The following is a 19932-nucleotide window of genomic DNA, read 5'->3' as shown; positions in this document are numbered from 1 at the left end:
AAGATTCATTCAGCATTTCAACAATTTGAAAACAACAGAGTAACTTATAAAGGAGCTAAGCTTTGTACAACACAGTAATTTGTAAAAAAATTGATCATCCATGTTAATTGTGATTTTACTGTGAAATTAAGATCTATTCCTCAGGAAAAGAAAGACCAATGGGGAAGAAAGATTCAGTCTGAAAAGAGCTGTTACAAAAATTATATGTTTATTTCATAGCACTTTCAGACCAAACTCACTCAGTTAAACAGCCCTAATAGCTGCAACCAAGGAATGTTACCAAATAATGCAACAGCCAACAGAGATGTTTTCTTCCAAAGCCAACTGCAGTTGAAAAAGTAAAGGCTAAGCTTCTATTTACTTTGCAAACTTGGTTTATGCTCCTGTGAGCACAGAAGCAAAATTGCCATCAGCACACATTTTCAGTTCCCAATGACATTAATATTAAACTACAGTCAGTCTAGACATATTCCTCCAATGTCAACTGTAATTAAGATTGTGGAGGTCAAACTTCTATTTGTTTCATAAACTCCCTCCAGATTATTGTGACAAATTGCAAACAATAAACATGTTCACAGTTCCCGCTGGCAATAGCATTGAACTGTAGTCTAACTAATGCTAATCTGCAAAACTACACCAGTTTGGGGTGCAAGTAACTGGAAGAACACATCTCTTTCTGGAATTCTAATAACTTAGCCCCAAAATACTGAAGAAGTTATTTTCATCATTGCTTCTTAGAGAGCAGTGTCACACAAAATTATATTGCACACAAATCACATGAAAAGTACATCAGTTCATCTTTTGCACATCTTAATTTATTTAAGTCCCTTGGGCAAAGCAAGAGCATTCTTTAGAAGGTATTATTAACTTTTGAATTATTATAGAATCATAGAATCACTTAAAAGATATGTAGAAGAATTATCATCATCATCGTAGATCCTACCTTGCTTTTGGGTTTGACTTCACCACAAAGCTTCAAGAGATCTGAAGATAATGAACTAAAAGAAAAATTGCATCACAGTTAGAAAGTAATATTTTTGCACATGTGTATTTTTATTCTATTCTTCTTTCTACTGAAATCATGGGCAAAGTATAATAAAACAATGTTAGAGATATTTTCTAAAGGATATATGATTTTGCATTATAAAAGGAGGAAACAACAGTAATTTTTCTAGAATTGGTAGTAACAAAGATTTGCTCACCTTCCTTCTGTTCCAGGACTGTGCAATGGGGCGTCCTCATCAGTACTATCTTCCAAATTTTCTAGAAAATTTCCAAAATAATAACATTAGTCTGTCCCTCTACAACAGGATGTAAGGCTTTAAGTGCTATAGAAAACAACTCAGACAATGTTGAATGTAGATGAACAGAGTACAAAAGATGGGGATATTCAAAATGTCTTGACTAGTTTCTGTCCAGCTCCCCCTGAATTTTCCTGACACCTAAATTAATTTTTTTTATACAATCTAAATACATCATTCATCTAGGCATACTGTGCTAAACATGGTCCTCTATCTACTGTAGCAGAGCAATAGAGATAGGAAAACAGCAATTCTAGAAGGAAATCTGTAAGAAAGCAGATAAAGCAAAGAAAATTATCTGCAAGGCATGGAAGATACGGGATGTAAATCAATGGACAATAAGAATGTCTCTTTCTGCTCATTTTTTTTCATCTTCCTGCTCCAAGACAGAATCAGCCTGGCTATAATGAGAAAGAAAATTATATTTTTAATAGCTAGTGAGCTGAGGCTCAGCCTCCTCTGATACAGAACGCCACCATTTGAGCTGACAAGGAGCAAGCACTTTACTATTTGTTTTAAAGGAGGATGATGCTACCACTTAATACTATAGAATCGCTTCCTAAAAATAGATTCATTTCTGAAGGAAGCTGTTCAATAGAAATGTTCTTGAAGCAAAAATGGGTACACAAACCTGTCCACAGAAGACAAAGGCAGCATGCATGCCACACACTAACACTGTCAAACATCCAATTAACATCTGCATGCAAACGGTGCAACACATTAAGCTGAGACAATGAGTCAAAGGCACATGTACAATCAGTTCCAAACTTCTGGTGAAGCAAATCCTCTAACTTGCATGTTATTCTAATAATACTTTAGACACAGATCAAGGACATAGGTAACATATTTTTGCAGGCAAATTCCCTTATTTTTGAACATACTCATGAAATATTAATGATTATTAAGGATTAAGTAACCTTGTAATGATTCCATTCCATAATTCCATTCCACCTCCTCTACTAGTAGAGACACTGAGTTTATTTAATTTCTGACAAAAAGCAGGTACCATTTGCAATGCACAGAACCAATATATTTATATAATATATAACCCATATTAAAACAGGGTTTTCCATGTATATGTTTTAAGTGCAAGTTCATGCTTTGGAGAAAGGGAGAAAAGATATGCAGTTTTCAGTTGAATTTTGAGAAGGAATGGAAAAAAAGAAAAGGATCGTATTTTTGTGTATACTGCCTCTAAAGATATTTCCTGAAAAAGTTAAAACCCTCCACCTAGAACCAACACCAACAATGCACTTCAGAGTTACTCAACTACTGTATTAACAATGGAATCTTTATTATCAGAAATGCAACAACATTCTAAAGAAACCAGGGTCAAAGGAATAGCACTCTGAATTTTCATGGTTTTTTTGTTCCATCCTGGATTTGAGGCCAGATTAAAACCTTTCAATACTCATTATTATTATTCTTATTAGTGTTGTTATTATTGCTATTATTATTATATGCCTTCTACAAAAGTGGGGATTTAGAGTATTACTCCTTTCAGTAAGACAAGGCAGCATCCCTAAAATAAATGCATTTTTAAAAACAATAGGATTCCTATTAGAATTATGTTACTTCATCCCCTCCTTATAAAGAACTTGTGATCTCTCTTTACAGGTAACTAAGTCTAAAGTGTGGAATGACCACAAAAGATGGGATTTTATTTGTAGGCTCACTGTCATGTGAGCTGATGAGTTTCTTCAGTTTGCCTGCAATTCAACACAGGACGAATGCCCAAAGCCCTGAGATAGAATCCAGTGCACAGAATCAACAAAAAGGTAGAAAGAACAAGATTCTGCAAGAGTGAGAAGAGATGAAAGGAGAAATAAAGTTAGTAAAGATAATAATGTTTGCAGGGATAGCTGCTAGTAAACCAATGATTGCAGAACAGGTGGAAAGTTTTCTGATTATTCGTCTTCATCCTCATGCAGTGGTGACAGAACGATGCCACACACCAACACAGTTCACCCAGAGGAAATGGCATTTGACCAGCCCTCTCAAGATCTGCACATGGATGGCTGTGAGTCACATCCCTGAATGTCCTTATGTCACAGGTGGGAAGGAAAAGCAGCTCCCACAACTCCTCAAAGAGGAGTCACTTCAGCAACACTCAAAATTCAATTTCATGGTCATTTTAACTCTTCACAAGAGCAGATGGAATAGTGAATAGCAGGTAGCTTATCCACCAAGGTGGACGTACACTGAAAATCTATTCAAGTCAAAATCTGAGCCTGTGACGTACTTCTCTGCAGACTGAAACTTCTTCTTGTCCATACTTGAATGCAAGCGCACAACTACACTGAGGAATGTTTTTGGAGCCAAGTGCATTCAAATGGCTAAGAGCTTCTGAAGATACTGGGTCTGAAAGCAGGCATCAGGAGGGTGAATCACAAACACCCTGGAAGTGCAATCCCTTTGCTTGGGATAGGGCTCTCTGTGCTCTACCACTGAGATGTCAGGCATCCTGGTGAGACTGATCTCAGGATCTGCTGCCACCCACACTTCTACCTACGGGAACTGTGTCAGGCCCTGCACCAACAGAGTCCCTGCGAACCAGCTGGCAATCCCAGCATCAAAGCCTCTCTACAGTGGTGTCTGAACTCCCTGCAGCTCTAAAGGGTTGGTCACTAGTGAGCCACAAAACAGACTACCAACAGTTGGGATTTCAGCTTGGACCTAGGTTAGTGCAGCCTATTCAGCTGCATTCCCTTCCTATAAAGTATTAGCAGAGTCTTGAGTGGCTTAGATACTCCAAAAGCCTCAGGTCATGCTTGCAAAGTGTTAAAAAGCTTCTTTAATGAGATAACACTATGAAAAATTTGATGACAGAGCTACTGTTTCAATACATTTAGCAAGTGGCTTTTCATTGCTTCAAATGTTAACAAGTAAAAGTCCAGAGCTAAAAAAAAAATGCAATGTTGTCAGGAGAAACAATGCTCCAATGGGGTGAACATGCACACACATTAAAGGCCTGTTCTAGACACTCAATGTTAACACAAACCACTGAGGCTCCTGAATAAATATAACTGGCTGCATGCAGCAAGATCCCCAGACACAGATCCTCGGGTGTCACCTTACAGGAAGCTGGCAAAATTCTCACCATCTCTAGATTATGATCTATACACTTCCATGTAGTTTGGTGCTTTTGAAATGCTGTGCAAACTAGCACAGGACAGCATAATGTGATTAAAAATAGCACAAGACAACACAAAAGGAATTATCACTGGTAACAGGAATATTTTTCTCAAGTTCCAAATATAGCAAATTTTTTTGAGGGGAAGACAATAAGCTTAATTCATTTGGGAATAACTGTAAAGCAACAGCAACAAGAGACTTATCTCAAAATCAGTGAAGTCAGTAACTTAAATCCAAATGAAAAAGTGAGATATAGTCCTGCATTCTGTACAATGTTTACATTACAAAGTGAGCTATTTGCAAAAGGTTAAAAATAAACTGAAAGTTAAGAATTGCTTTTTTTTTTTAATTAAATAGATGAGCAGAATTTTTCACAACAGTAGTATATCACAAAATAGTATTATATAGTCTGAACATACTTTGGGTTTGCAAGCACCAAGCTATAATTTGAAATACAGCTCTGCTTACTGTCTTCACTTTTAACTACCACAAGATCTGCTACCATGAGAGCTAGGGCTGGTTTCAGAAAGGAAGAAATGATCTTTAAGCTCATGGTAATGAGTACATTTACAGAATAGTTCATGCAAATTTCACACATTCACAAATTCTAAGATGCATCAGTTAGTGAACGTGAATGAATTAGTAACTCATGCAGCTGTACAGTACACAGAAAGCTAAACATACTTACCAAGTGGTATGCTATCTAGGTCTGTGTAAATACAGCAACAAGGAAAAAAAAGCAACATTCCAATCAAAATATATCCATTTATAAAAAGAAATAAAACAAAAGTACCCAAATGTATTCTAAGTTTTTCTTAGTATCATCTCATGAGAAGTAGAATAGATGCCGTAACAACATAAGATGCCAATCCAAAATCCCTAATGTGTGATGATTGAACGGGATTGAATTTTTGAATTTCACATTTAGAAGTTACAATTCCAAACTGTAAAAGTAGCAAGCAGATTGTCTGAATTTTAAAAAATCTCAATAATAAAAAAACTTTTGTTTCCTACATTTCACTGCAAGAGGGTCTACTTAAAAATGTCATACATGCATCTCAATTGTGAAGTATAAGGTATTAAAATACAGCATCTATTCAGAAAAGAAATAGTCTAGAATGCCCAGTACAGCATGCACAAAAGGCAAACATGACATGCAGCTGACTGTTCAGAAAACAAGATGAAAAAACTACCTTGCAAAGCATGACCCAGGAAAGCATCAAGTTCAGGATTTAATTCAGCTTTTTCTTTTAGCATATGAAACAACAGTTGGTTTTGAGTAGCACTAGTAATTTCTGTCTGCTTAAGGCGTCCCTCAAGAACTTTGATCTGAGCTTCTTTCTGAGCTGCTTGGAGACCCTAGGAGAAAGATGACAAATGTTTTATCACAACCTTTGTTTTACAAAATGAAAATTGTCAAAATTTTTAAAAAACTGCAAACACAAATAATGTTTACAGTGTAGCCACCTTCTCACATTCTGAAGATCAGGTATCAAAAAAGAGTCTTTTTCTTTCCTTCACTTTTTAAAGAGACTCATCAGGCATTCCTTTAACTTGCATTCCTCAGACTGCAAATAAGCATCTATTGGCTAAGTGGGACATGATTCCCAAGTGCAATTCAGAGTCTTTGTATTTATTAAGGGTAGCAAGCACCTGAAAGATCAAAACCTCCACTTTTCACAAATAACTACTTTTAAAAAAATTATTACCTAAGATACTCTATGACAAAGAACAGGGGGGAGATGGAAGTGGGACAGGGTGGGACCCAGAACTGTAATCATTCCTATGCAATCACTCAGTGAACTTTCAGCTTCTAATGAAAAACCTTTCAGCCCAACGTATGACAGAACTCATTCAATCCATGGATTGGTGGGAATTTTTTAGTTTTAGAAAACACAGCCAAAGAAATTTACAGGAAATGGTTTCCAAATAGATTTCCAAATTCCAAAAGAAACAGTATGGAATAATGAAGGTACAACACATCTTTCCAATGAGTTGTAGGGAAACAGCAGACTTGGGGTGCTAGTGCTTGAGTAACAAGTGTAGCCCTATGAATTTACACACTACATTCTGAATGAAATAAAGCTACATATCAATAGACACATTTTGTAGGTGAAAAACAACAACAGGACAGACAGTAGGCATGACCAATTTTGCAAAAAAATATCCCTTTGGCTTTCCTATGTGATAATTACTAAACAAAAAGATAACAGAATCCTTCACATAATGGGGCTTTTTATCATCATAAAGAGAAATTGTTAACAGAGTGAGTCAGAGGCACTTTTCTTACATTAACTCTGTTGCAAGATCCATTCAAACACATCCAAGGGCTGAAAAAATATTAAAACATTGAAATTTCCAGAAGGCAATGCAATTGTGGGAATTTTCTTTGCCCTTTCTTTTCTCCACAGACTTTTTGGATTTCCTACATAGTGAAGAATCAAGAATGCAAAAGAAACCTCAGGGGCTTCTTTTGACCTTTGGGTCAGGGGGCTGACCCAAAGATAGTGTCAGTATCATTGAAATCTTCCATTTGACTCAATGAGACCAAGTAACATTTTCCAGACAGAAAGCAGCAGTAAGAGCACACATGATACATGTGTGCACAGGGTTATAAGGTGCCAAATTCTTATTCTGAAAATATGAAAAAAAATATCCCCAAGACTTTCAGAACAATCTCTGTGGCTCTCCTCAGACTGAAGTATGTCATGCATCAACATCTAACTTAAAACAAATTTTCTGAGGTTCATATTTGTACAAAGGTGGCTAAGCCAGTCTTTTAAAAAAGATCTTGAGCTGTCTTTAGGAGTTTGTTAAAAACCAGAGATTTATTTGATTACAAAATGCTAGTGCTCTTTTAAGAGCAACATGAACTAATTAATACAGTGAAGTAGGTTCTACTGGGGGTTGAAGAACAGGCAGTGAGTTGAAGAGGACGACAGATCTCAAGGGCCTTCACACTGAGAATCAGCAAGACTCAGCAATGTTGACCAGCTTTGATTTGTTTAACACACGTTAGTCATGTCTTTACATCAGCATGACATATGTGCACCTGGCACATGCCACAGTCCTGGCACACTCATACTTCACTTAGCACATTACCTTATTGATACCCATCATAAGGAAGTGATCAAGCAAGTATCGAGCCTCTGTCAAAGTGCAAGCATTAATTACAGCTGTTACATCCAAGGTCTCTCCTTCTTCCTATGTGTGCAAGAATAAACTCAGTCAGATTGTGAAAAAATCCCAAGAATTATATTAATTTATTGCCAGCATATTAGAAAGCATCAGCTTTGACATTTAAATGCTTTGCAATCTTAGCCAGCATAACACTATTGACACTAAAACTCAGGTAGCAACTGCATAAGTCTTCATGTCAAACTTCACATAAAAGTTTTCACCAATTTTTACTTCCTGGCTCAATAATAACACAGACAAACAAGAACTAATTTCTAAATGAGACCATTTTCAAGGCTATCACAATTAGTTGTTTTCTTGTTCCCATTTTATAATTTTTGCAATAATATTTGACCTACCTTTGCTTCTTCCATTTGCATAATGTTTGCTTGGCAGTCAGAAATGCTGTCGTTAATGTAGTCTATATTTGCAGTTACTGATTCCATCTCCTCATTTATGTTTTGGACATTTCTATCTGCTTCACTGCCACCCCCACCCTTGATGAGCTTCTCTCTTTTCTTTGAAAGCTTATCTCTTCTTTTGGTGAGTTCTTCACGTTGCTATTTTTCACAAAGACATAACATTACAAAAAAAAAAAAGGAATTAGTAAGCCCTTAGAACACTGAAGCAGATTTTTGTTTTCCTTCATTTGCTACAGTTTAACTAACATATCATGGTTTCCATGGGAAGAAGCTACACAGGTGAATACAGTAATCGATTCGCACATGATGCCATTAATGTGCTTCTTTGTTCTTAGTAAGCACACTAGTCCCATGATTCAAATGCCTTCTGGAGTCAAAAGTTTCTTTGCTGCCTGCAGTAGATTCCAGCCACTTTGCCAATGCTGCCATAACAGCAATTAATTTACAGCAAACATAATGTGCTCCCTATTTTAATACAATGATAGGCAGCCAACAGTTCACAGCAGATCACCCACCGTAAGCAGCCTGTTCATATCTGCCTCCATGTTGGAAATAGTCATCCTCTGCATAATAATGTCAGTCACTCTGCGTTCCAGTAACTGCCACTTCATCCTGGCTGCCTTTGAGGAGTAAACTCTGCTTGTCACTGCCTTCCGCTGGTACTTCTTCCTGTGATACATTCAAGGGAAATATTCAGCTAGGTCTAAAGCAGCCCAGTTACAAATTTGAATGTGGAAATGATCAAGCTAGAATATTTTTCACAACTTAAAAACTTCATGCAGAAGTTCTCATAGGTGTTCACTGCACCAGACAGCTGCCCTTACCTAGCCCTGAACTCTACTGCACTCTAACATGTTGCACTTGAAAAACAGGTATCAAACACTGCGGCATCCTTTGTGATGCACTACTGAGATCAAAAGCCACAGAGGTGTTGTTCCCTATTTAACAAGGAGATCTGCTTCAAACCACAGTGATAAAGCACAAATAAACCTGATACACTGAACTACATTTTCCGACAATTTTTTCTGTCAACTTAACACGGCTGGCATTGGACCACCAAGGTAATTGCTCTTGAAGAGCAGATTTAAAATTCTTAAGATTTCAAAATCCAGTTTATGTGACTTGCCCTTTAATGCCATTTTGTATTATTATATTATTTCTTAAATCCAGAAAACGGAAATGCATTTGATAATGGTAAAATTCCCATTTTACGAGCAGTACACGACAACAGTAAATTGACAACATTTGACAAATAACAGCTCCTGCAACATGTATCATCACAAAAGTATCTGCTTTAAATTCCACAAAAATTTCAGTTCTTGTAAGAGAGTCCTAAAAAGTTTTGACCCTTACCCTGTTCCATTTGTTGCAGTTACAGATAATGCTTGAACCCTTGCAACAGGAATTCTCATCTTCTGCTGTGCAGCTGCTCTGGAGCCCTCATGCTCACCCGACACACTAGAACTCGCTTCCTGGCTGGAATGCTCAGGCAGACTCAGCTTTCGATTCACTTTTCCTGCCACTTTATCAGACAGAGGCCTTACTTGCCGACGAAGGGCTGTGACCTGAAAAACAGTGCAAAAACACAATTAACTCTCCCAAAACTGAGGTCTAAGTTACAGCTCTACAACATCATTCTGTTTTCAAAGATGCACTGCTGTTTTGCCACAGTACCTCTTCAGTTTTCCGACGTAAGATAACTTCTTGGTTTCTCTTCTGAGCTTCCAGAAGCTTGAGCTGATGCTGTGAAAAAACAGAAGCAGCACATGATATTTTTTCCATTATCTCTCACAAGGACTGCAGTGTATAAACAAAAAAAAAAAAAGAGACCTCTACACATTAATACAAATCTGCAAAACTTCTGTGACATTACAACTCAAGTCATGATTGTTTCTTGATCCTCCTAGTACAGAACAAGAGTGTTTCACTGTATCAATTCTATCAAAAATAATAATTCCATGCAAGCAAGGTAGTAGCAACAACTTTGTGAATCACTAATCCACTGATAAAATTGATATACATACTCAATAAGCATAACAGGAAATAGAAGACTTATCACCTGAAGCTAGGAACTGTGTCTGCATGGAAATCAAACCAAATTTTGTGCATTTTCACTGGTGAAAATATACAGGTACATGCCTGCTTCATTGAGTGCATATACACAGTGTGTGCCTGCAAGCAGAAGCACATCACAATGACAGGTGCTTATTCCAAATGAAAGTTCTTTATCTGTCAAATCACCTCTCGTTTGCGTTGCTCCTTTTTAAGCTGTGCAATCTCTCTATTTCTTCTAGATTCAGTCATTCTAGCTTTCTCCTGCTCTTCTTTCATTTGTTTCATCAACCGAACCTGTAAAGAAGTCAACACTTACAAAAGCTGTTCACACTGAAGTGCTGTTCCCTTCCCCCAACCACAGAGTTTCCTCTTCCAATTGCCATTTTCCAGTATATTACAAGCTTTTATCCATTCATCTCTTCCATCTAATGTCTTCTTCACTAAGTGCTGAATAACAGCTAATAATGTGCAAGCTCATGCATGTTTGATACCTTAATTTTTGTTCATTAAACCTAAAAGCTACTCCTCTCTCCACCAGGAACAGCCTGACGCTCATGTCTCTTCTATTTTCAGACTTCCAAGCAGATAACAGTAAGAACAGAGTTATCAGGTAGATGGATGCACAGGAGATTTCAACCTAATTTTCAGTAAACATTCATTGTGTAACACTTCAATTTACTGAAATATACCTTGGTTTTTTTCATCTCTGTCACCTCCTGCTGCAGTTTCTTCAGCTGCTTTTCATATTGAGACTGATTTTTAAGCAATCGTGCATGTTCCTTTTGTGCTGTTTGAAGTCTCTGCAGTTCTTTATTCATGGCTTGGAGTTTCTTTTCATATTCTGACTTGATTTTTTTTGCCTTTTCTTCTGAATAGGTCTCTACAGAACCTAGAGCAAAAGAGAATGCTTAATCTGCTTTTGTTCAGAGTACTTTTACTTTGCCAGCCACAGCAGGTAACTACTTCCTCTGCTCTAGCATTATCTGCAATACCTTTGAAACAACCTAATTTGTATCTAGTTCCTGCCACCTGTACTACTTTGAACTTTCCACCTTGTATGCATTCTGGGATAAGATATCAAGCATTAACACTTTCCTCTGACTTCTCTGCAACAAATCTGAGCATCTAAAAGCACACATTCACACATATGTACACAGATATACACACATATATTCACACATATAACAACAACACTCCTAAAAGCCATCAAGCCTCCTCTTCCTTTTCCGACACTGATCAGTGGGGAAGGCTGAAGGAGTAACAGGGGAACAGCAAAAGCTTAAGACAGTGTGTAACCATAAAGCATATATACTGTATATTTAAAAAAGAAAAACAAACAAAATACATTCCCAAAGTGCAGTTATTTGTGGCTTGGGACTCCTGAGTCATAGACTTTTAATTCAGGAACTATCTCCAGAACTATGAGAACTCTTAGAAAACTGAAAATGCTTATTCACCAAAATTAAATACCTGTCAGTAGCAATACATTTTAAAAAAATTTTCTCTCAATTCTGATAGGAACTAGAATGAGTAAAGAATGATTCACTGGCATTATGGGTACAAACCATATTTCTGTTTTCTGCAATTTCTCATCAAATTTGAAAAAGAAAATGAAAGAAGTAGAAAACAGTTCAACTTGAACAGATTATACAAGATCAATGATTTTGTACTTCTTACCCAAGTTTTGAAGAACCTGATCTCTTTCAAGTTGAGTGTCTCGAATTTTATGTTGCAGCATCATTAGTTTTTCTTCATACTGTTTTTTCAGTGTTTGCAATCTTCGCTGGCTGTTTTCCAGTTCATCTATCAGTTTCTGCTTAATGGCTATTTCACAGGTGATGTTTGCCAAGTCAGCTTGGTAATTTTCTAAAATAGAAAGATTTCTGTTAATGTAATAGCAAGGACCACATGAATACTCCTTGCAATCTTAGGGTTACTATAAATCCATATTGTTCCACACAAATCACAACGCACCACGCAACCCTCTTATCTGCAGTTCATGTTAAAGTCTCTTTCATAAACACTCTCAATCCTAGAACCTGGGAAAGATGTCACACTGGATCACAGTTGCCCCTGTGTTGTCACTACTCACATTTAAATTGCAGTATCAGCAATCTGACCTTCCCCATCCAAAGGGCTTCAAGATTTCAGCCACATCTCAGGGCTGAAGAATAACTGCCATCCATGAATCCAGCATGTTACACAGGAAAAACTGACTGCTGTCAGGCTCCAAATGGAGACTTTCCCTTCTCTAACTCTTAGAACGACACAGTCAGAATTCTCAAAAGAGAGGCACCATCTCAGTTATGGAAGTGGAATGGTCAAGGGAAAAAGTAGGAGGAAAAAGCAAGAAGAAGTACTAACCCCCCTGATAAATTCATGACAGTTTAATTTCTTTAGCCAATTAGGTCTTTTTTTTTTTTAGGATTATGTGCCTCAGAATAAAGATATCAGTTGAGGATTATTATTTTTCAGATTCCTGATAATGGTTTGTATAACTCTCAAGAAGAAACCAAGAGACTTGGTTTGCCCATTTGGCCCAACTCACATGCGAGAATTGCTTGTGATGCTGTTTCTGACTCTTGCCATATAAAAATGGTGAAGGCTGATAGACTTCCAGCCTTTCAAAATTAAATTCTACCATTTCCAAATGAGCTGATAGGAGCTATCACCTTTGTGATCAGTCCAGAGACATAAAAATAAACCAGTACTTAAACCTTACACTTTGGATGTCTTAATCAAGGAAGAAACACATCATCAAACACTGGATGGCCTCTGGTCAATTTCAAAACCAATTCAATATAGGGACATGTGATCAGCAATCTATTACATGTTTTAGCACCATAACTGAAAAAATAATTCATTGGACATACTCTTTCCAGAGAATTACAGACAGAGAGCTGACAACACTTTTCTTCCCTACCAAGACCTGAGGTTTGACAGATATTATTTATAAAACTCTACAGAATATTGCATTGACATCACCTTTTTCATCAGAGTCAGAATCTGATTCATCTGAGCTTTCAACAACTTCCATATCATCATCATCCTCATCATCTTCCTCTTCTTCATCATCATGATCACTGGCTTCCTGAATTTCCTCCTACAAAACATAGACATTAAAGCACCTCCACATTTTTTCATGCCTCAATCATTTGTGACTATCACTTTGAAGCTGCAGGATTCACCTAGTCTATTCCTAATTTTCTTTCTATAACCTTGCAAATCTTTAAACAGACAATGAACAAATAAATCAAACACTTATAAATACTTACTCCCTCCAATTCATTATTCTCTCTCTCTGAAGTGCCTTTTTCATCTCTCTTCTCCTGCTCGTTGTCTGTGTTATCCTCTTTAACACTAATAGAAGAGGCAGACACAAATTATTCACAAACTGAAATGGCAGGTGTTTCCCATCCCCCAACCAGTAAGTTGTAATTCCAAATAAAGATGAAAAATAAAGTGTAGTTAAAAAAATGTACAAGGTGTTGGGCATGGGTAAAACACAACTTCCAAACTTCTGCACGTAATGAATTAATGCCTAATTAATCTTGGTTTGCAAGGTAATAGTAATGATTAGCACATTGTTCCAGCATACTGCACAACTGGGACAATCAGAATAGACAAATGCTACAGCAGTACTCATTTTGCATGGAAGTTGCAGTGTACCCAGAGTAGCTTTTACAAAATAATAAAAGAACATTGTGTGCAAGTACAATGTACATTACAAGTATTCCTATACTTTCAAGCCATAACAGAGCCTACTGTACTTAGAATAGTCTTAAAATTTAATTATTTATGTATAAACCTTAAACAATAACCTAATTTATCATGCTATAACCACTCTTTTGATTAGTTATTTCCTTTGACATAAAGGGAATGCTCAAAATAGGCATTGATACAACAATAAAAAATAAAAAGGGTTGATAAAACAATAAAAAGGGTTTACTGCAGGGTTTTTTGGTTTTGTTCTAATACCCATTAGGACAAGTTTTAATATTTTTAAGTGCACATTTAAGACATCACATGCACATATAAAACAAAAAATCAATGGCACTCTGCAAATTGTCACAGACCGGGTATCAGTCCCTCCAGTACTACATGTACAAAACCCAAAGCTCCAGTGGATGGGAAAATGTGACAGAATAGAGCTAGACACCATAGGGGGTAATAATGAAAAACCGTGGTTAAGATTGCATAATGTGGAATACACCTCAACTAACTTCAGCTGCATAAAAGTCTGGCAAGTTGTGCTGTCACTGATCAGGCACAGAAACCAGAAATGCACATCTTCCTCCACTGACACCAAGAAAAGCTCAGATTCAAGATCAAACTCCAGGGCAAATCCAATACCCAGTGCAGTGACAAGAAACATTCAGTAGATTTGAGACACTTTTATTTGTTAAGGGACACCTTTGAAACAGTTTGAATCTAAAAAGTGCCTGTTGAGGAACACAGCGCTTCTGTGTACCCACGATTTTCTGTTGTATTACTTTTTAATCTCTTCAATGCTAACTAATTCCCTTCTGCCCCATCATGCTGGTCTTTACCAGTTATGAGCTGACCATGCATAAGGCAGGAAAGCTTTTGCTTGGACCATCTGAATCCATGCAGCAACTGGGGATGCTGAAATTAAAAAATCTAACCAAAAAATGCCTAACAGGGAACACTGTGATACAATCTCATTTCCACAGATTTTCATCTCCCTCAAACCAGAACACCTTCTGTTTTATGTTGGTTATTAAGCCTAAGAGATAATGGATCTTAGCTGCAATCCTCATGCAGATTGAGGCAAACCCCCAATTTCCCTTCCAGCTGCAGTCAGTACAGAACTAACCACTACAGAGAATTTGTCTTCTGCCTAAGAAAGGAGAGAGACAGGAGGAAGGAGAGCCAGCAGCTCTCCCAGGCAGAACTGTACTGCATAATGTATATGCTACTGGTCTGTGGATTCAGATCATCTGCATCAATTCAGTGGGTGGGTTTTTTGGATCAAAGTATACAGCAGAAAAATAAAAACTCCTTCAGTTTCACTTTAAATCATAATATAATTCCCTTTTTAGAGCCCTCAATTTAACTGCTGTCTGTGAATGACTATTCATCTACTTGTTTGGCTGAAACAGAATGGGAGGAATGATCAAGGCTTCATGCTTTCAGAAGTCACATGCTTTCAGAAACCAAAGCAGCAGACTTGACTGAGGTGTGATGATCCAAGACACTCTTGATCTCACATGCCAAAATTATTGTTGTCATATACTGCCTACTAGACATTTCATACTATACATGCTACTGTACCTTCCTCCTGCCTTTCATTTCACTTAGGCTATGCAAGAAGGAAAACAATTAATAACAGGAGTTCCCGAAGGTGCCACCTCCCCATACAAGCTTTCAACACTGTGTAACTCCAGAGTCAACCTCAACTCCACAACAGAGGTTTCTTCCAGTTAAAACACTAGTTGAAAATGAAAACACAGCAAAGAATTCCGGACATTAACTACTCCTGAAGTATCTATGAATCTGCCCAACTTCTTTTCATGTATGACAACCAGTTAATTGAAATGACAGGTAATTAAAAACCTGGGAAATATTCCAACCTTCTTTCTTCTTGACTGCTTTCCTCAAGTTTCTGTAGCCTTCAAAAGCACGAGGTACAGTATTGGAAGGCCAAGCCAATGAAGGACAAACCAGACAGTGAAAAGCAAAAGTGATAAGAAGGTAAAAAAATGATATATATGAGCTTGCGGAGTTTAAAATGAAATTTTAAAAGATACCATCAAGAGACAACAAGTAGTAAAAAGGCAATACATCCTGGACAATTGGAAAGTAAATAGAAAACAAAGAAGAAGCATATGTAGGTTAACTAATCTGCCACTGATAACAAGTGTAAATTCAAGTTACACTAAGGAAGAAATTTTAGACAACGTATTTAACTTTGCGAATTATTTCTAATAATGGATTAAGACAAATCTCTATTCTAGAAAAAGCTTTCTCCTCTTTCTCCACTTAAAAATGGCAGGTAAAATACTGAAAATTACAAATACTGCCACAGACCCAACGTTATATATTCTCAGAACATATCAGGAAAAAACCCAATGCACTAGTTTTATATATGCTGATAAAATATCATAATATAAAGTAGGAATAAAAAAATTTTAGCATTAGTATTCTAAATAATATATTCTGAATATAATTAATACAAAAGATCTTCAAACTGCAGTCACTTTTTGTTTGGGCTTTGTTGTTTGTTTTTAAATAAGAAGTAGAGAATTGCAGCTTATTTTTCTGGGATTCAGAAAGTCCATGTCAATAATTTCTTGTTATTTTTAAATAAATTAACAAAAAACATGCACCAGAAGCAATGAGATGGATAAAATGTTAGTATTTCTGCCTGTACTTTTTAATCTTGAATAAATGAGGATTTATCAGTAAAGAAAGTCTGCACGACATATGTAAGCATAGAGATGGCTTAAAATTCATCAACTACTGAAATTCCTCATTTCCCATTATGACAAAGTTTCAAGCAAGAGCTTTCGTTGCCTTTTCACTTTATACTGCCTATCATCTTCCTTCAGTATCAGCTAGGAGCTAGCACTCTGAACCCCATGTAACTTTCATCACTAATTTAGTTTAATAAAGGTTTGGGGAGTCAAAAGAAAGCAGAAATGGTTACCAGGTGTATATGGCTGACTAACAATAGCAAAGAATGTGGAAGATTTGCTCAGGGGCGGGCTTCTAGTGGGTAAGTCACACTGTGGGACACTCCAATCATGTCAGTTTTTCAGTAGGCAAAATATTACTGCTGTGTAAACTGTTTCAAATAAAACTTATGACAGATGCTTATTAAAGGCTACAGATATATAGCAGTACATACCTGCTGCTCATTCAGAACCTTGCTCTTAGGCCTTCAGCCTACCTCACAACAATTTAAATAAGTTGTATGTATTTAAAATGATCTACTTTTTGTCATACTGACCCATAACCAGGAAACAAAAGACCAAGAAAATCAGCAGATGGGGCAGAACTACTAGCTAGGCTTACCAATCCCATTTTAGTAGAAAACTGCTAGTTAGACAACTTTAAAAGAATACTAACACTAAAAAGAAATAGTTGAGTAAATGTAGCTAAATGCCTGTAGAATACAAAATTAAAACAAAGAATCCCCATCAAACTGCCTGGCAAAGTGTCTGTGCATTACATTAATGTACACACCACTAACTCCTGAAATTTCAATAGAATAAAAATTCACAGCAATATAACCTTTACATAGACTTTTCACTAATAGGATAGAAGCACTCTGCAGATAATAAGCATGACAATGTACAATCTCTCAAATTCTAACATTTCTTAGCATCTAACAAATATTCCTCCCAACACATGCACCTCAGAAATTTCTAAATATTTACTACAAAGCAGTCTGTAGATAGGCCAGTAGATAGATTCAAACCTTAGCAGCACTTTGAAAAATGTCACCCCATTTTATAGAACACATGGCTCACTTTAAGATGGAGTCACCAAAAGGTGTCTTCCAACTTGAATTTTTCTATAGCTCTCTAATTCCAAAATGCTAATTCAAAACTGATTTCAAAAATAATTTATGGTAAGTAGTCCCTACTTTTGGATCTGATTACTTGGCCAACCCATCACAATATTATTTTCCTGGTGTGAGAAAAGTATGACTAGCTTTCAAAAAAAACCCAAAAATAAACTATAAAAACACAACCTAACAACTGAGGCTCTATCTAAGCATGTAGTTAAATGAAAGCTTGATTTTAAAATGCTTTACAAATGTACAAAATCAAATCTCTTTGTTCCTGCATTTACATTTAAAGGACATATTGAAGTGCTTGGCTGAAGAGAGGACAGAACATTCTGCTGATTTATTTAATACTTCCATCTTGCTCTCAAGTTCTTACAAAAATGAGGCAAAATCTATCAAAATCCCCATAAAAGTCTAAGCTTCCTGAAAAACGATATGCAAAGAATCCAGTTGCTCTTAAAATGAGTGTTCTCTAAAATTATCAGACATTTGTGTGGTGAAAGGATTTACAGGTATAGGACTTAAAATTGAAGATATGGCTGACTCTCACCTACTTTATACTTTGATTCTTTTAAGACTAAACTTTTATAGTTTTACTCTAAACTTGTAGAAGTCTGAGAGGCCATTATTAAATAGAATAACAGATTAGAAGCATGGAAAATTTCAGCTAAAACTGAGAGATTTTTAATGAATTCAAAGTCTGAGTACACAAAGCCTTACTGCTATCTAAACAGGCATGTCAATGTCTATGAGGATTTTAGTAGATGAGAAGTTGGACAGCAAAAAAACCAGCAAAGCATGATGTTGCAGAGACTTAGGAAACCTCAAAAAAACATTCATAGAAGCAAAAGATAAAGCAAAAGAAGCCATTCCAACAGCTACCAAAGAATCCCCAGCTACTCAGAATATCTTTTCTTCAGAAAGCCGTTTCAGTTTTGACATGAGCTGAAAAAACTTTTGTAATTTTTTCAAGCTTTAGTTAAATTTCAGGTGCATTTTAGAAGAAATTTTTAAAAATATAAAAATCTAGAAGAGAGCACCTGTGCTTTCATCATTGAGTGTAATTAAATAGAAAGGTTTGTTACAAAGGAGACATTAATTCTACAAATACTGCACACTTCACTGGAAGAAAAGATGCAAAAGAAAACCTGTAACTTCAACATGTAAAAGGGTTTGAAGGAAGAGCAATTTAGAGTCCAAACCCACAAAACAAGCCTTTTTAAGTCTCACTAGTTAAGAAAATAGGCCTTTTTACTAAGAAAGAGAAAACAAATAGCATTATAATTAATACACCACCTCTTTTTCTTTTTCCTTTCTTTTTTTTTCAGCTTTTCTAGATCTTTCTTGGCTATATCTAGTATTTCCATTGTCTCTTTCTCTGAGGAAAGCATAGAAGCAGAAAATGCTGATGGTCCACCAAAGTACGTGGCTCTTGATGAGGCTCTTGACAAGTTGCGTCGAAGATTTTCATTCACTGCTTCACTTTCTAATAATTTTGCTCTTAAAAAAAAACAATAAAAGGAAGAATTGTAGACCATGAATTACAAGTATTGCCAGTACATGAGATATATGCTCTTTTGCCTCTGTAACTTCAATGCATTACAATCAGTCTAAAAAGAAACTACAAACCAAGAAGTCTAAAAAAATACAATGTAGTAAATTCCCTTAAATTTAAAATACCATTTTACACAATGGTTATATATGTATTTTACATATATCATATAACCTAGACAGAATACATGAAAATATGTTTATATGAACATACACAGATAAATATATATATAGAGAGAGATACACACCTGAATATGCTTTATGAATATACATAGTATATGAAAGCCACACAAAAGCTCTAACATCAACTGAGGATAGGCTAGATAATTTTTTGTATGCTATATGTCCAAAACACAAATAAATAAAAATATCTAAAATATTTAAGAGCTTTTGAATTTTAAGAGGAAGTATTTTTTTAAAAACATATTTTTTATAAAACATTTTTTAAACAAGTGATTTCTCAGTACTGTAATTTTTATATGCTGTTACAAAGTTATAAAAGAATCATTCCAAGTTTTACTGTTCTTGGTGCAACAATATTAAGTTATCACCATAATTTAGACAACATCTTACTCTCATTTCTATTGTCAGTTTGACCTCTAAGATTTTACATTTTTGTGTCCAAGAGCAACACGAGATAGTCTTAGAAGCTGAAGGACCACTCTGCTAAAGTAATCCCCACACAGGAAAACAGCTGAAGTATTGCTAACACTTCCACTGTTTTTAAAAATAAAAATTGTCCAAAGGAGATATA

The 19932-nt window shown here is 36.1% G+C and overlaps 1 protein-coding gene across 9 annotated transcripts in view; it reads right to left on the bottom strand.

Moving 5' to 3' along the window:
* Positions 1-19932, bottom strand: part of KIF21A (kinesin family member 21A) — an 87094-nt gene that overhangs the window by 22048 nt on the left and 45114 nt on the right. For 4 of the 9 annotated variants that reach the window (XM_015627971.3, XM_015627974.3, XM_015627978.2 and 1 more), the window contains exons 11-26: positions 18924-19127; positions 15685-15723; positions 13366-13450; positions 13076-13193; positions 11768-11956; positions 10780-10979; positions 10277-10384; positions 9710-9778; positions 9389-9600; positions 8551-8704; positions 7973-8173; positions 7539-7640; positions 5630-5795; positions 5125-5145; positions 1203-1263; positions 944-998 (exon numbers count right to left, since the gene is read on the bottom strand). In XM_015627971.3, the coding sequence (XP_015483457.1) occupies positions 944-998; positions 1203-1263; positions 5125-5145; positions 5630-5795; positions 7539-7640; positions 7973-8173; positions 8551-8704; positions 9389-9600; positions 9710-9778; positions 10277-10384; positions 10780-10979; positions 11768-11956; positions 13076-13193; positions 13366-13450; positions 15685-15723; positions 18924-19127 (1984 nt within the window). The remainder of the gene's footprint in view (positions 1-943; positions 999-1202; positions 1264-5124; positions 5146-5629; positions 5796-7538; positions 7641-7972; positions 8174-8550; positions 8705-9388; positions 9601-9709; positions 9779-10276; positions 10385-10779; positions 10980-11767; positions 11957-13075; positions 13194-13365; positions 13451-15684; positions 15724-18923; positions 19128-19932) is intronic. The other 5 variants (XM_015627973.2, XM_015627980.3, XM_015627976.3 and 2 more) reach the window with 3 other exon arrangements.

This window comes from Parus major, chromosome 1A (genome assembly GCF_001522545.3).
Source record: "Parus major isolate Abel chromosome 1A, Parus_major1.1, whole genome shotgun sequence".
Taxonomy (NCBI): domain Eukaryota; kingdom Metazoa; phylum Chordata; class Aves; order Passeriformes; family Paridae; genus Parus; species Parus major.
Note: the sequence above shows the minus strand (reverse complement) of the source record. Positions and strands in the feature narration are given on the sequence as shown.